The 16,298-nt window shown below is 43.8% G+C and overlaps 1 protein-coding gene across 4 annotated transcripts in view; it reads left to right on the forward strand.

The window, feature by feature from the left end:
• The first annotated feature begins 1,004 nt into the window (after positions 1-1,004).
• Positions 1,005-16,298, forward strand: part of LOC139584764 (core-binding factor subunit beta-like) — a 37,363-nt gene continuing 22,069 nt past the window's right edge. For all 4 annotated transcript variants that reach the window (XM_071416956.1, XM_071416959.1, XM_071416960.1 and 1 more), the window contains exons 1-3: positions 1,005-1,384; positions 1,978-2,064; positions 4,100-4,216. In XM_071416956.1, coding sequence (XP_071273057.1) covers positions 1,307-1,384; positions 1,978-2,064; positions 4,100-4,216 — 282 coding nt within the window. In that variant the 5' untranslated portion in view covers positions 1,005-1,306. The remainder of the gene's footprint in view (positions 1,385-1,977; positions 2,065-4,099; positions 4,217-16,298) is intronic.

Here is a 16,298-nt window from a genome sequence, read left to right on the forward strand (position 1 = left end):
TTCGTTTATGTGGTTAATTATAATAATTAACTCCTGAGTAAATTGTTTTGTTTACAGTAAAATAATCATGATTGGTGCTGTTTCGTAACTGGAATGACATTTTGCAAAATTTCATTTCACAGGCAAGTTATTATATGCCTTGTAGCCATTGCATAATCTTGCAATCATTCCACAAGGGAGGGCTTGAGTTTGCCAATATGTTCTACAAGAGAATATAAAATCATAATCATCATCAGTAAGTGTATAGTAAAAACAAAGAGAATATTTAGGATCATGAAATTATGTTTGTGTGTATGTTTGTGTGTGTGTGTGTGTGTGTGTGTGTGTGTGTGTGTGTGTGTGTGTGTGTGTGTGTGTGTGTGTGTGTGTGTGTGTGTGTGTGTGTGTGTGTGTGTGTGTGTGTGTGTGTGTGTGTGTGTGTGTGTGTGTGTGTGTGTGTGTGTGTGCGTGCGTGCGTGCGTGCGTGTGTGGGTGTGTGGGGGAGAGAGAGAGGGACAGATCACAAAGTGCCTCGACGTTTCTAATTATCAACAAGCGGCACTATTGCCCTTGGCCTTGATTGATATAAGGAGAGGAAAGAGATGGGGACCGAGTTTTCAAAGCTTTACATGCAACTACTTTCCAGGAATTCAAATGTTCAAATGCCTCTTCTTAATGTGCCTCCCAGAGATACAAATATCTCCCTTGAGTAATTGTTTCAGAAGCCTTGTCTTTTTCCAGAAGTCTTATGCTTATGGAAAACATGTCTTCACAAGGTAGGCCTACTGATCCAAATAATTTACGAACAAAGATGTGTTTTTTATGTCTCTATGTCTAAGGAACATGAGACATGGACATATACATAGGAAAGCTATTTATTGTGCTCTGAAGTTTGTTAAATTCAGCGCCTGCGCACTGGGGATCAGTAGTGAGGAGAATTGTGAATGGGGGGAGTATTTTGGGTGTACAGTCATAAATCGGACTCCGAGGAGCCAGGAAGTATGCAGCGCGACAGATAAAGTCGAGAGAGCGGGCGTTTGTTGTCAGTGGACGGGGATCACACGCTTCAGGGTGAGAGGGAATTATAGCCGAGTGCGAAATTGAGCCTAATCCATTGCAGTGGCAGAGACTGACCACTCAGTAGTTTAGATTTGAAAGCGGGGAGAGATCACGACCCTGCTTACAATTAGGTAAATATTACGTTAGCACATTGCTACTAAACAAGACGGAAGAGAATAGAAGCGGGATTGCTGTTATTTCACGGCAAAGGTTTTTCTTGCTCACAAAACAATTAAAATTAAGGAAAATTTCTCAGCAAAGCTTCAAGATGCCTCGGGTGGTCCCGGATCAAAGGAGCAAGTTTGAAAACGAAGAATTCTTCAGGAAACTCAGTCGGGAGTGCGAGGCAAGTCTACTCATTGGATACATTTTATCTGGTGGCGGAAACAAAGTACCTCATAATGTGGAAATGCACGTTGCGCTGAGACAGCACAATAGCCTTTTTATTATTTTCTTACTGAAAGATGGATATGGTTTCCATTATAGATATGAAGCACTGTTGCATTTATCTGATATGTTATTTCATATTTTAATGTCCAAATAAGCCTACTCTTTTCAAAAAAGTGGAAGAGTTATGAAACTATTTTTAGTTTTGATTTGTTTTAAGTCCATCAATTTATCTGAGTCGCTCATCACCTCACTGCGCGAAGCACTGACATTCACGGTGACTTTGCCTCATGGCTAATGTACATTTATTTCCCATATTGTATCATTCAATAGGCTAAAGAGAGATGCATTTGAATTAAATTAATCTGATACCTCGGAATTGTACGAATTTATAAAAAATAAAGACGTGTCTCAAATTTAGACTATCATCTGAGCCATAAAGTGAGCCATGATTAATGCCTTCACAGTAAAGTATATTTATGCTACTTACTTATGTATTTTTTGACCTTTGGGATTAACTTTATTGATGCATTTTTCCCTTCATATTTTAAGATCAAATACACAGGTTTCCGAGACAGACCGCACGAGGAGCGGCAAGCCAGGTTTCAGAACGCTTCTAGAGACGGTCGCTCAGAAATAGTGAGTAAAGCATTTCTGTTCAGCATACAACTGCGATAATAAGACTATAATCAGACATCATTACACTAACCTTATTAAGTGTTTGTCAATATGTTGCATAAATAGACACCCGGAACAGAACTAGACATTTTACATGCCTAGTTAAATAAAGGTTAAATTAAAAAAAATATATAATAAAACATCAGCCAAAACATTACTTAATCCTTTATTCTCTGGCAAACAACACAAAAAACATCCTCATAACATTATTTCACAAAAATGTCATAACACTATAATAGGATTAGTTCACTATCCAGAACTGTCATAAACCTGTGTATCAGGTGTCTGACAGACAAGGCTATTAAGGTCTGCCTCTGTCTCAATAGCCTTTTGAGGAGAGAAACACAACAGGGGCATTGACAATGACTGAAGTCGGGGGCAGAGCCGGTCTGGCGGCACCGACAGTGGCTACATAAAACGGTCCCTCTGCTCACTCCTTTTTCAGTCATCACGATATTTTCACGTAGGCTACACTCTTAAGTAAAGGACTCTGTCCCTGGAAGAACCTTTGGGGGTTCTAAAAAATGCCACACGGGGAACCTCTCCAGTTCAAAAAGGTCCCTTTGAAAAGGGTCTGTTTAAAGGTTCAAACTGGAACCTTTTTTGTGATGGGAGGGGTTACATGTTGAACCTTTTTGTGATGGGAGGGGTTACATGTTGAACCTTTTAATTGTAGAGGTGGCAGCCTATCAAAAGATTACCAGTTGCAGCATTGAAACATTAAAGGTTCCTCCAAGAAACCCTTCAACTACCAAGGGTGCAAATATGAACCATCAATGGTTCATTGAGGAACTCCAGGGTTCCTCCAGGTTTAATCGAGTCCCCGTTCATTCTAAGAGTGTACTAAAGTATTTGCTGTAATAAAGTCAAATGTATTATTTTTTTATGTAGGCCTATTACTTATATTCTTAGAGTAGTCTAACATTTCACTCTTTTTGAGTCAGATTTTTTAAATAGTTTTGGTAAGCTAATTCAAATCAAGGATTTTTCTTCATGCCATTAAACAATAAAGTAACATTGCAGTGTATTCACTGCCATTTTCAGACAAAAAGATTCACAAAGATATTCACAATAATAATATTGTGACTAGGCCTACTTCTAATTCGTTTTTAGTTCTTTTTAGTAGTTAGTTCTTTAGTTCTTTTTTTGTGATTAAAGTATTTTGGTGCTTTATGAGGATTGTTTGATGTGTTACTGTCACTGTTTGCTCTGTAAGGGTCCTAACACCACCATTCACCCAAGTGTGTCTATTTCAAAATACAATTATTCTGACTGAGAAAGCCATTTGAAATTACCATCATCATACCTAAAATGTTAGTAAATTAAATACATTCAAATAGACTTTGTTAATTAAATAAGGCAGAATATATGCTATGCACATATAGCCTTAGTAATTATATGGTCATAACATTTTATTTTGTGTTAGTATGTGTTTTGTGTATTCTGCCTGTGTAGTTTTTTCCTTATTTCTGTTTGAAGTAATGCTGTGAAAACAACAGAAAACATTGTGTCCATGTTTGGAGCTCAGTTGTTTAAAATCTTTACCTATGAGCTGGTCAATTCCATAACATCAACCAAGCACAGGGAACATAATTCAGAAGAAATCATCTAGACCCTGCGTCATTAGTGTCAGGCAGGGTCTACTTTTAAGCTATTATTGATTTTCCTTCCCTGTCTTTCTTACTGTATTCCTCCTATCTCTCACTCATGCCATCTCCCTCTCATTCAGTCTCTCTGTCTTTTCTAAAGTCAGTTCTCTATTGCCCAGTATTCCAACAGTGAGTGTTGGTAAAATAATATCAGATGTGCGTAACTCTATACTCCAAATAGAGAAAATTATGACTCTTGTTTTTTCCCCTTCTTTTTCTGAGTGCTGGGAGCGCTGGCCCTGGCTCCAGACACTAGTCTCTCTGATGTGAAAAAGAAATGACGGGCTGCATAATTTATGCTCAGGCCCAGTGTTCTGATCCTGTTTGTATTGATTTCCCTCTAAAAGGCTTTTGTGGCGACGGGCACCAACCTCTCGCTGCAGTTCTTCCCAGCCAACTTGCACGGGGAGCAGAGGCAGACACCCACACGAGATTATGTGGACTTTGACCGGGAGACGGGAAAGGTAATCCTGACATCTCTTTTCTTTTCTATTCTTCTCTCTTCTCTTTTTATCCTCCCTCTAATCTCATCTGTTCATCTTTTGAGAGGTGATTTCTCTTAACCTCATCTATGACACTTTTTATTTCCCAGACATTTCTGTGAACTCATGTAACCGCACACTAATGATCTGTAAAGAGCTTGGTATGGGCGCGAGGTATTCCTAGAATTTTTCACCAAAAGTTGAGGTTGATCTCACGACAGTTTGATTGAATCCAGGCTGTTGATTCAGATTGATATGTTCTCTGGGTGGGATAAACCATGGGCTTTCCGTAATGATATGTTATTGCTTCACACAGAACACTGCCCTACCGTCCACTTAAAACCCCACTCTTCACTGTGTCTCCTATTGTTTCTTTTTTAAACATGCCCATTTTTCTCACTGTAATTCCAACACATTTTACCAACTCAATGAACACACGACTACAGTATGTGGTTTCCCTCAAAGCCATAAGGAAGGAAGATGATGACACTGTTCCAACCATAGAAATACAATCGTAATTATATAGTAATAGTATATTACAGTATAGTATAGTATAGTATATAAATAGTAATTATATAGTAAAGCCTTGCTTTTCCTGTGATTCTGACAGTACTGCAGGGCAGGGCTTATTATCCAGGGCTCATTATCCACGAGGAGGCCTACAAAGACCACATTCACAACTACAAGAACTCACTTCCCACAACCAAATCTGCTTATTTCTCCAACATCATAAGGAATGAACAAGGAAACCCAGGAGTGCTCTTCTCAACCATCAATAAACTTCACCGCCCCTTGGACAACCCCTCTCTCACAATCACCACGACCTCTGTGACCGTTTTCTGGCATCCTTTCAAAACAAAGTGGAGGCTATCTACCAACAGCTGCAACAGTCTCACCCTTCAGTCGGGCTTCTGGGCTATGCATAGTACTGAAACTGCCTTGGTAAAGATAGTGAATTACCACCTCTGTGCTTCTGATGCTGGGAACATCTCCATCCGCATCCTCCTGGACCTGTCTGAAGCATTTGACACTGTCTGTCATCAGATTTTAACTGACCGCATGGAGAGGCTTCTTGGAGTTTCTGGAACAACTCTTGCCTGGTCCCAATCTTATCTATCTGATAGACAACAGTTTTTCTTCCTTGGCAACTACAGGTCTGCCCCAGCCCCTGTATCACAAGGTATCCCACAAGTCTCAGTGTTAGGTCCATTACTGTTTAGTATTTACATGCTACCTCTTGGTCAGATCCTTCGTCAATTTGGACTCAGATTTCACTGTCATGCAAATCACACACACATCTACATCCACACAAAACCCAACTCCACTTTGTCACCCCCCTCTGTTGTTGACTGTCTCCGTGAAGTGAAAAGTTGGATGAGCAATACCTTTTTCAAACTAAACGACAAAACAGAGATCATGCTCATGGGCCCCAACTCCCTCATTAACAAACTGGGTCGACCGCTGCACCATCCACCCCAACTCCACAGTCAGGAACCTTGGTGTTACATTTGACCCAACTCTGTCATTTGAACCCCACATCCAGAGGTAATATGTACAGTACCAGTCAAAAGTTTGGACACACCTACTTATCTAAGGGTTTTTCTTAATTTTTTACTATTTTCTACATTGTAGAATAATAGTGAAGACATCAAAACTATGAAATAGCATATATGGAATCATGTAGTAACCAAAAAAAGTGTTGAACAAATCAAAATATGTGTTAGATTTTAGATTCTTCACCTGTTAATTGAAATGCATTCCAGGTGACTACCACATGAAGCTGGTTGAGAGAATGCCAAGAGCGTGCAAAGCTGTCATCAAGGCAAAGGGTGGCTACTTTGAAGAATCTCAAATATAAAATATTTTTTGATTTGTTTAACACTTTTTTGGTTACTACATGATTACAAATGTGTTATTTCATAGTTTTGATGTCTTCACTATTATTCAACAATGTAGAAAATAGTAAAAATTAAGAAAAACCCTTGAATGAGTAGGTGTGTCCAAACTTTTGACTGGTACTGTATGTTTTCCATGTCCTTGTTCAGCCACGACTCTGAGGAACAAAGGATATTACAGTTCTTCCCGTTGATAGGATAGATCGAATGGAGCTCGTCAAGTTTATTCTCCAGTGATTGCATGTTCACCAAAAGAGCGGAGGTTAGAGGCGGTTTATCCACTCACCGAAGTAGTCTCGTCAGGTATCCCGCACGCTGGCCTCTATAACGGCGCCTCTTCCTTCTTTGAGTGTCAGGGATTTGGGCCTGGTCCGGGATGAGCTGTACTGAATAAAGTAGGTCATAAAATTATTATCTGAACCATTAAACACCACTGACTGATTGCATCCCTTTCATTTCCATGGATTTTCCATGGAGTGCTCAATAAAACAATGGGAATCATACATATTTTAGCCCTGAAGATTTTACCTGTCATTGTATAAAGATAACCCAAAACAATATTTTTTTTTTAACAGATTAGATAAGGAATCTTAAAACGTGACACCTTTGTTTCCACACCAATGAAGATGCAGTGTTTAGAAGGATTGCATTTTTTGTTATCGTTTTGTTTGTGTATTCATTTGCTCCCCTGGAGGGCTCGTGGCTGGTGCCGTATGTAAGGTGTGCCAGAGGCCCCTGTTCACAGACAGTGCCTCGCTGAAATGTGCTCATTAAAAATGCATCCGTGAGAAATCGATAGACCTTTCGGCTCAAGGCTGACGGACTAATCTTTGCCCATTAATTATTTAAAAAGGCGTGACTGGGAGTTGTCAGGCGTGCCGAGCACTTTACAGATGAGGCGCTGAGTGTCCAGGGCAGCGGCCTTGTAGTGACCCTATCCCCTATCCCCTCTAGTAGGCTTAGAGACCATGCAGCTTTAATGAGCCCTGGGCCCTCCATCCCTCCTATTCCAAAATAAGCCCCAAGGAGCTCTTAGTCATAGCCACGCTCCTAGCACTGTCACCCTACACAAATACATGCACTTTTGAACGCACGCGCACACACACACACACACAGGGTATAAATCCCAAGACGGGTGCTACTGCTCTGCTCCTTGTCATAAGTACTTCTCTTTAGGAACTAAGGTGGAACTTACTTGGAGAACGTATGATTTTTCTCTGGGCTCCCAGTCCCTCCCTCCCCCTCGCTGCCTCCCTCGTTCCCTCGCTCCCTCTCACTTTACCCCTATCTACTCAACCTCCCTGCAGACTAGTGGTGTCAGGCTGGGAGAGGTGTTGCATACGCTGCAACCTCTGTTCTTAATTAGTGTGATTGTTAACCTTCTACACAAACACATCTCACACTGCCTGGCTAGGAGACGTTAATAGACAGAATGTCTGCAGTGAAAAGTGAAAGTGTGTGGCGTCAGTGGTGTCAGAAGAGGAAACGTGATGACTGGTTTAACTGAAATAACGTGGGCCAACCGGTTTGTGTCTGCTGCTGTATTCATTTAATACATTTTTTTAAAGTCTGAAATAAAAGAGCAAACTGTGGAGGTGAAATATTGAAGCATTTCATAAAGTCCTTTAGCCAGTGGAACATGCACTGTATGATTTGTCAAAGATCCTGGTCTAGCTGTTTTCATGAGGGAACTGTCCAGGTGTGGCCTATAGATATGTATGTATGGCATGTTCCCCCTATGCCCAGTTGAAGTGTGAGGTCCATAAAGAGCATATAGCATGCAGCTCTCCCCTCACCACCACCCAACACCAGCCCAGAGTAACAGATGAATAGGGAGCAGTTATAATATTCTTTCCATGAAAAGTGAGTGATTTTATGGGTCTTGGTGTTTCTGATTGATGGAGTCAGAACCAACCACAGCGCAGTGTGAGCCCAGGGACTCTCTGTCTTTCCCTCTCTTCTGCTCTCTCTCTCTCTCTCTCTTCCTCTCACTCTCTCTCTCTCTCTCTCTCTCTTCTCTCTCTCTCTCTCTCTCTCTCTCTCTCTCTCTCACTCTCTTGGTTTCTTTAGGTCTCTCTACCGCTCTCTCTTTATCTCTTCTGGTCTCTCTCTTTTTTAGTCTGTCTTTTCTTTCTTTCTATATCTCCTTTGTGGTGTTTCTCTCACTCGCTGTTCAGGTCTCTCACTCTTGGTCTCTCTCTCACATTTCTCTCTCGTGCGCGGGTGAATAAACCATTGAAAACAGACGGTGCCAGCAGAACGGGGCCAGTTTAAACTTGGACGCTGGTGGAGGACAGTAGTATTATCTGAGTGGGGCGGTGAGCCCAGCTCCACTGGAGCCCCCCCAGTAGAGCTTAAGTACAGACTCTGAGTGTCACTACAGGCTAATGGGAACCAGCTGTGTGGGAGGTTCATTTTAGAGGTAGCTAGCAGGGCCTGGGGAGGAGCCGCTAACCCTGTCCCAGCCAGGGGCTCCCAGTAGCCGACTGTTTCGTACCAGAACCCTGGTCAGTCCAGTGGATCATCCACACTGCCCTAATGGTCATGGATCCTAACTCCCTAGTCCAATATTAAGTTGATTAGATTGGAGTGCCAAAGGATAGCTAACAGTGCCTTCAGAAAATCATCAGAGACAGAAATGAATACACAGCAGCATACTGTTCAAAATTCACAGAGCAGAACAGGAAGTTGTATAACTGCCACAGAAGCATCGAGTATAGAGTCCTTAACGCAGGTCCTCATACTGTGACAGGCAGCAGAAGTGCAGGGTGTTTGAATTTCTACAGTAGCAGACAGGAGGAGGGGGATGATTCAATGTGTCGTAGTCAATTATTAATCTGTTCCAAGTGAAGTTAGCTTACCTCAGACATGAGTTCATCCTCCATTGATGAGGATCCTCCATTGATGCCAGTGGTGGGAAAAGTACACAATTGTCATACTTGAGTAAAAGTAAAGATACCTTAACAGAAAATGACTCAACTAAAAGTGAAAGTCACCCAGTAAAATACTACTTGAATAAAAGTCTAAAAGTATTTGATTTTAAATATACTTAAGTATGAAAAGTAAAAGTATAAATCATCTCAAATTCCTTATATTAGGCAAACCAGACGGCACCATTTTCTTGTTTTTTTTAATTTACGGATAGTCAGGAGCACAATCCAACACTGACATAATTTACAAATGAAGCATTTGTGTTTAGTGAGTCTGCCAAATCAGAAGCATTAGGGATGACCAGGGATGTTCTCTTGATAAGTGTGTGAATTGGACAATTTTCCTGTTCTGCTAAGCATTCAAAATGTAAGGAGTAAAAAGTACATTATTTTCTTTAAGAATGTAGTAAGTAAAAATAAAAGTAATCAAAATATATATAGTAAAGTAAAGTACAGATACCCCAAAAAACGACTTAAGTAGTACTTTAAATTATTTTTACTTAAGTGCTTTACACCACTGATTGATGCTTTGTTGTTATGGAACTGCATTGATACTGATGACCCACCATGGGATTGTAGGGTATCTCTTTAGGCTAGGTCAAGAACCTCTACACAGACTACCTGGATTGAAGTTTGATAAAATAGGATTTTTACTGTAACAAGAGAAGGGGAGATAGACTCTTAAATATGAACTCTGTCTCCTCAACTCAATCTTGTTGAAATGTGAGACTTTTAGGGTTTTGGAGCGTGGTTCAGCTTTAAGGGTTTAAGAGATATTATGTTTGGCATCTTGTCCAAATCTCCCTCTCTACTCTGTTCATCAGTAGCACTTGTGTGTGGTTTCCCTTTATACAAAGCACAAATTGGGTTCCGTCTGCATGGCCATGCCACAAGGTTGGGTTTGGAGGCTTGTTAACTGATTGGCCTCTTGCTACTGGTGTAGACCATCCACAGTGTGCTTCCACTCTGTGTTAAGAGCTAAGAGCACAAATACATGAAGAAAGTGGCAGAATGACTCCTAAACTTTTGAGCTACAGTCTCGGTATTACAACAGTAAGCCATAGTGAGACTGTGTAGGTGTGTTGGTGTCTGTCATAGGGCTAGAACAGAGAGAGACAGAGAGCGGGCCTCAGAGGCAGCAGACTCTATAAATCTTTGGCCTGTCTCTGGATGTAAGAATGTTCGCTCGGGGGCAGATAGCACAGGGAAGATTCACAGTAAATGACTCCATTATGAAAGGGACTGCAGTCTGAGGCGTCACCACAGGAATTGGAGTTTTAATAGTTAGCTTCTTCGCTTGTTCCCAAGACCAGCCAGTGTGTGTGTGTGTGCGTGTGTGTGTGTGAGTGGGTGTGTGTGTGCGCGGGATTGTGTGTGTGTTTGTGACTGTGTTTTTATGTATGTGTTTGTCTGCCTAGCATTGCACTTACGGAGCCAATCTCCATATTCATGATGGGTCATGTGCCACAAAACATGTTTTTGAGCTGCCTGGCGCCAGCTTGACAATTAACCTTGTTACAGAGCCAGAGAGGGCGAACAGCTTGACAGTTAACCCTGTTACAGAGCCAGAGAGGGGGAACAGCTTGACAGTTAACCCTGTTACAGAGCCAGAGAGGGCGAACAGCTTGACAGTTAACCCTGTTACAGAGCCAGAGAGGGCGAACAGCTTGACAGTTAACCCTGTTACAGAGCCAGAGAGGGCGAACAGCTTGACAGTTAACCCTGTTACAGAGCCAGAGAGGGCGAACAGCTTGACAGTTAACCCTGTTACAGAGCCAGAGAGGGCGAATAGCTTGACAGTTAACCCTGTTACAGAGCCAGAGAGGGCGAACAGCTTGACAGTTAACCCTGTTACAGAGCCAGAGAGGGCGAACAGCTTGACAGTTAACCCTGTTACAGAGCCAGAGAGGGCGAACAGCTTGACAGTTAACCCTGTTACAGAGCCAGAGAGGGCGAACAGCTTGACAGTTAACCCTGTTACAGAGCCAGAGAGGGCGAACAGCTTGACAGTTAACCCTGTTACAGAGCCAGAGAGGGCGAACAGCTTGACAGTTAACCCTGTTACAGAGCCAGAGAGGGCGAACAGCTTGACAGTTAACCCTGTTACAGAGCCAGAGAGGGCGAACAGCTTGACAGTTAACCCTGTTACAGAGCCAGAGAGGGCGAACAGCTTGACAGTTAACCCTGTTACAGAGCCAGAGAGGGCGAACAGCTTGACAGTTAACCCTGTTACAGAGCCAGAGAGGGCGAACAGCTTGACAGTTAACCCTGTTACAGAGCCAGAGAGGGCGAACAGCTTGACAGTTAACCCTGTTACAGAGCCAGAGAGGGCGAACAGCTTGACAGTTAACCCTGTTACAGAGCCAGAGAGGGCGAACAGCTTGACAGTTAACCCTGTTACAGAGCCAGAGAGGGCGAACAGCTTGACAGTTAACCCTGTTACAGAGCCAGAGAGGGCGAACAGCTTGACAGTTAACCCTGTTACAGAGCCAGAGAGGGGGAACAGCTTGACAGTTAACCCTGTTACAGAGCCAGAGAGGGAACTGCTTGACAGTTAACCCTGTTACAGAGCCAGAGAGGGGGAACAGCTTGACAGTTAACCCTGTTACAGAGCCAGAGAGGGGGAACAGCTTGACAGTTAACCCTGTTACAGAGTCAGAGAGGGGGAACAGCGTGACAGTTAACCCTGTTACAGAGCCAGAGAGGGGGAACCGCGTGACAGTTAACCCTGTTACAGAGCCAGAGAGGGGGAACAGCTTGACAGTTAACCCTGTTACAGAGCCAGAGAGGGGGAACAGCTTGACAGTTAACCCTGTTACAGAGCCAGAGAGGGGGAACCGCGTGACAGTTAACCCTGTTACAGAGCCAGAGAGGGGGAACAGCTTGCTGCTGCTTCTGCTGGCGGTGGTGGTTATTGAAGGAAACAAAATGTTGAGCAAATGAATCTCTCTCATCTTCAGCCCCAACATGAAGCAGGGTGTGGTGTTTGGGAAGGGCTACGAAATTATCTCAGGAAGCCACACAAATACCAATTGGTCGGTTGCTAAGTTTAAAGTTTACGTCCTTAATGTCATAAAGCTACTATAGTTAGTCCATACATATTTAATGGAGTTTGTACTTAAGTCTGGCTGAAGTGGACCTGGTAGTAATGAGTGTATGATGGGGGAGGGAGTAGGGAGGCATCAGCCCTCACTCCTGACACTGATGAGGAGAGGGGCGACTGGGCGAAGGCCAGAGCAGAGGGAGGATGATGGACTAGCGTCTCTGCGAGGAGCGCAGTGGGCCGGCTCGTTCTGTGGTGGGGGCTCTTGTTTCCGTCTCCCTCAAACAGAAGCTACTCCACTAGCAGATTACTTGTCAATGACATCATCAAAGGGAGCCCACTAATTGATTCCTGCTGCTCTGTCATGCCCATTGTGCACTGAGCCCTCCTCGTGTTCCTCTGATCTGATGTTAATTCTTTGATGTTTGTTAAAAAGAGGGGTTCTTTGTATTCTTGGCTATGCCATGTCCTTTTCTTGAATTAGGTTTTCACAAAAATGTTCCTGTTTTGACTGTCTGTTGGGACAGAACTGTCTGTGCTGGGGAAAGAGAAGCTTTGTTTTTTCCCAGCACAAGTCAATCATACTCCTTCCTCTAGTCTTCCCATAGGGTTCTCGTTATAGCTCCCCAGCTCAAATGTCCTCTTCCTCTATCCCAAGCCTCAGATCAATGACCACTCGCAGGCTTTATTGTGGGGTACAAAGAAATGGAAGGTTTCATGGCTTCCTGAATTAAAAATGTAATCTTACAGTCAAATGAAACAGGTGAGCTCTGGTTGGCCATTATCATGGCTAGTTTCGAAGATGTACAAAAAACATAACATTTGGCTGTTATTACTGTTCCGCTACCTACAGGAGCATTGTTCATTTCATAATGAGACGTGAGAGCATGTTGACTCATAACTGGACATTAGCGTTAGCCACTTAGCCACCTAGCTAGATTACATTAGCCACAACAAATTGGAATTCATAACATATCATATGAATTGTAATTTGTGATATATCATATGAAATGGATGATGGACATCCACAAGTTAATACATACCATACGAAACGTAACATATCAGACTAAATGGAGTGTCCCGTATTTACTTTTACTATGTTACGTCTACCCCTGAGTCCTGGTTGCAAACATCTATTGCTCAGTCTGAGGTTAATGGCAAGAGTTACAAGAGTTTTTCATTTCTTTTGTTTTCTTTATATAGACATCACACTTTTCCACCAAAAGTGAGGTGTTTCAGTTGACCACTCTCACCCTCTCCTTCTCGCTCTCCTCCTGCCAATTTAAAGATTTTCTTTCCTTTGTTTTCCAATCGCCTTGCCCTCCAGAATAATGAACATTCCATGATACTGTGGAATTCTTCAACTGATTCTGATTCCTTGGAGTTTGGAACATGGGGACCTAACTGGATGGTGATGTTGCAGGTCACTTAATCAACATTTCATGAATTAATTAAATATTAATTACACTAAATTGTTCCTGCGTAAATGTCATAGATGGATAGCCCAGATGAGTAGGTGAAAGACTTCAGTGTCTGTACTGATGCAAGTCTGAACCTCCCACCCTCCTTCCATCCCCCTGAGTGGGAGCAGTCAGACAGCGTTGTTGTCTGGGAGAGAGGAGAGGGAAGCATCCTGTTTGGGATTTGTTTCTCCAGAAGCCTCAGGACACAGGTGAGAAATACAGCGTGTATTTGCCGACAGCATTCCTGGTCACTATTCCAGGAACAATGTTCTCTTCTGGCCGCAGAGGGAGACCTGTGTGGTCACTTGGCCTGTAGGGTCGTGTCTCGCCCCTCTGCTTCCAACCTGACACTGTAATGGGTGTGTCTTGGGAGGGGCCAAGCGGCACCCTACAACCCAGTATTCCCTGTCCAGTTCCTATGTCTCCCTGATAGTATTGTACAGAGAGGGAAAATGGCAGACGTGAAGCTGGACTTGTGTCCAAGTATTTCTAGAGTGCCTGAGAAATCAAGTCCCCAAAGATGCTCTTGGAAAGCCTGCTGATTCTCTATTTTGACTGTCGTTACCTCTTTCCGTGAAAACTGAGCCCGCCAACACGTTCTTTTGAAATGCTAATATTCTTCTATTGTATTTTCAACCATTATTTTGTTCATTTGTTCATTTATTGTTAAAAATTGAGTTAATTGACTACTTTTAGATAATAACAATTCCATATCTACGAGTGATGTTTATATTAGTGTCTGTGACTATCTGACTATTCTCAGAATCCTCCGGGGTTTTGTAGACTCAGCCAATTCTCCTCTGTAGCCTGTCCCTGCAGTCTCTCTCCCATTCTCCTGTGGTTAGAAACTTTATCCAAATGCTGAATTTGCCTTTGCATGATATTTACTTAAGTTAAACAGCCATCTGTAAAAACTGAGAAATGGATATCATGTGTATGGTGTTCGTGCGAAAAATTATTTTACATAGTGTACTCTGTGTCCCCAACTACCCTATACCTGATTCCCAGTAAAAGTATAAATGGTAGAAAAAAGTGGAATCATAACCAAACTGACTCATAATCTGGTTGACAAAGTGACAAAGACTACGTTTTCCTTACCACCAAGATAATAAGTCTTCTATTAAATTGGATAGCTTTTTGGGTGTACATTATATTGTACATTATATTATAAATAATATAAAGGATAAAGTAAAGCTGTATCACCGGCTGGATTGGCAAGATAGAAACAATCCATTTTGATGACTTTTACAATTGAATTGGGAAATGACGTAGAGGAAGCCTCACTGAATTTGAGTCAGTGTTACTGCATTACAGAATCAGGCTTAGCAGGCGCAGTTATCCTCTGATTAGGAACATATATCCGAGGAATAGTCTGTCTGCCAGGCTGTCTTCCAAGCTGTCTGTCTACCAGGCTGTCTGCCAGACTGTCTGCCAGGCTGTCTGTGATTGTATATATGTATGTTTGTGAGTTCTGCCCTGGCATGGTGTCAGGTGAATGCAGGGCAGTTAGGGGGCTATAACTGGGTTTGGGCGGGAGGGGGTCAGTTAGGGGGCTATAACTGGGTTTGGGCGGGAGGGGGTCAGTTAGGGGGCTATAACTGGGTTTGGGCGGGAAGTGGTCAGTTAGGGGGCTATAACTGGGTTTGGGCGGGAGAGGGTCAGTTAGGGGGCTATAACTGGGTTTGGGCGGGAGGGGGTCAGTTAGGGGGCTATAACTGGGTTTGGGCGGGAGGGGGTCAGTTAGGGGGCTATAACTGGGTTTGGGCGGGAGGGGTCAGTTAGGGGGCTATAACTGGGTTTGGGCGGGAGGAGGTCAGTTAGGGGGCTATAACTGGGTTTGGGCGGGAGGGGGTCAGTTAGGGGGCTATAACTGGGTTTGGGCGGGAGGGGGTCAGTTAGGGGGCTATAACTGGGTTTGGGCGGGAGGGGGTCAGTTAGGGGGCTATAACTGGGTTTGGGCGGGAGGGGGTCAGTTAGGGGGCTATAACTGGGTTTGGGCGGGAGAGGGTCAGTTAGGGGGCTATAACTGGGTTTGGGCGGGAGGGGGTCAGTTAGGGGGCTATAACTGGGTTTGGGCGGGAAGTGGTCAGTTAGGGGGCTATAACTGGGTTTGGGCGGGAGAGGGTCAGTTAGGGGGCTATAACTGGGTTTGGGCGGGAGAGGGTCAGTTAGGGGGCTATAACTGGGTTTGGGCAGGAGGGGGTCAGTTAAGGGGCTATAACTGGGTTTGGGCGGGAGGGGTCAGTTAGGGGGCTATAACTGGGTTTGGGCGGGAGGGGGTCAGTTAGGGGGCTATAACTGGGTTTGGGCGGGAGGGGTCAGTTAGGGGGCTATAACTGGGTTTGGGCGGGAGAGGGTCAGTTAGGGGGCTATAACTGGGTTTGGGCGGGAGGGGGTCAGTTAGGGGGCTATAACTGGGTTTGGCGGGAGGGGGTCAGTTAGGGGGCTATAACTGGGTTTGGGCGGGAGGGGGTCAGTTAGGGGGCTATAACTGGGTTTGGGCGGGAGGGGGTCAGTTAGGGGGCTATAACTGGGTTTGGGCGGGAGGTGGTCAGTTAGGGGGCTATAACTGGGTTTGGGCGGGAGGGGGTCAGTTAGGGGGCTATAACTGGGTTTGGGCGGGAGGTGGTCAGTTAGGGGGCTATAACTGGGTTTGGGCGGGAGAGGGTCAGTTAGGGGGCTATAACTGGGTTTGGGCGGGAGGGGGTCAGTTAGGGGGCTATAACTGGGTTT

Source organism: Salvelinus alpinus, chromosome 9 (assembly GCF_045679555.1).
Source record: "Salvelinus alpinus chromosome 9, SLU_Salpinus.1, whole genome shotgun sequence".
Classification (NCBI taxonomy): domain Eukaryota; kingdom Metazoa; phylum Chordata; class Actinopteri; order Salmoniformes; family Salmonidae; genus Salvelinus; species Salvelinus alpinus.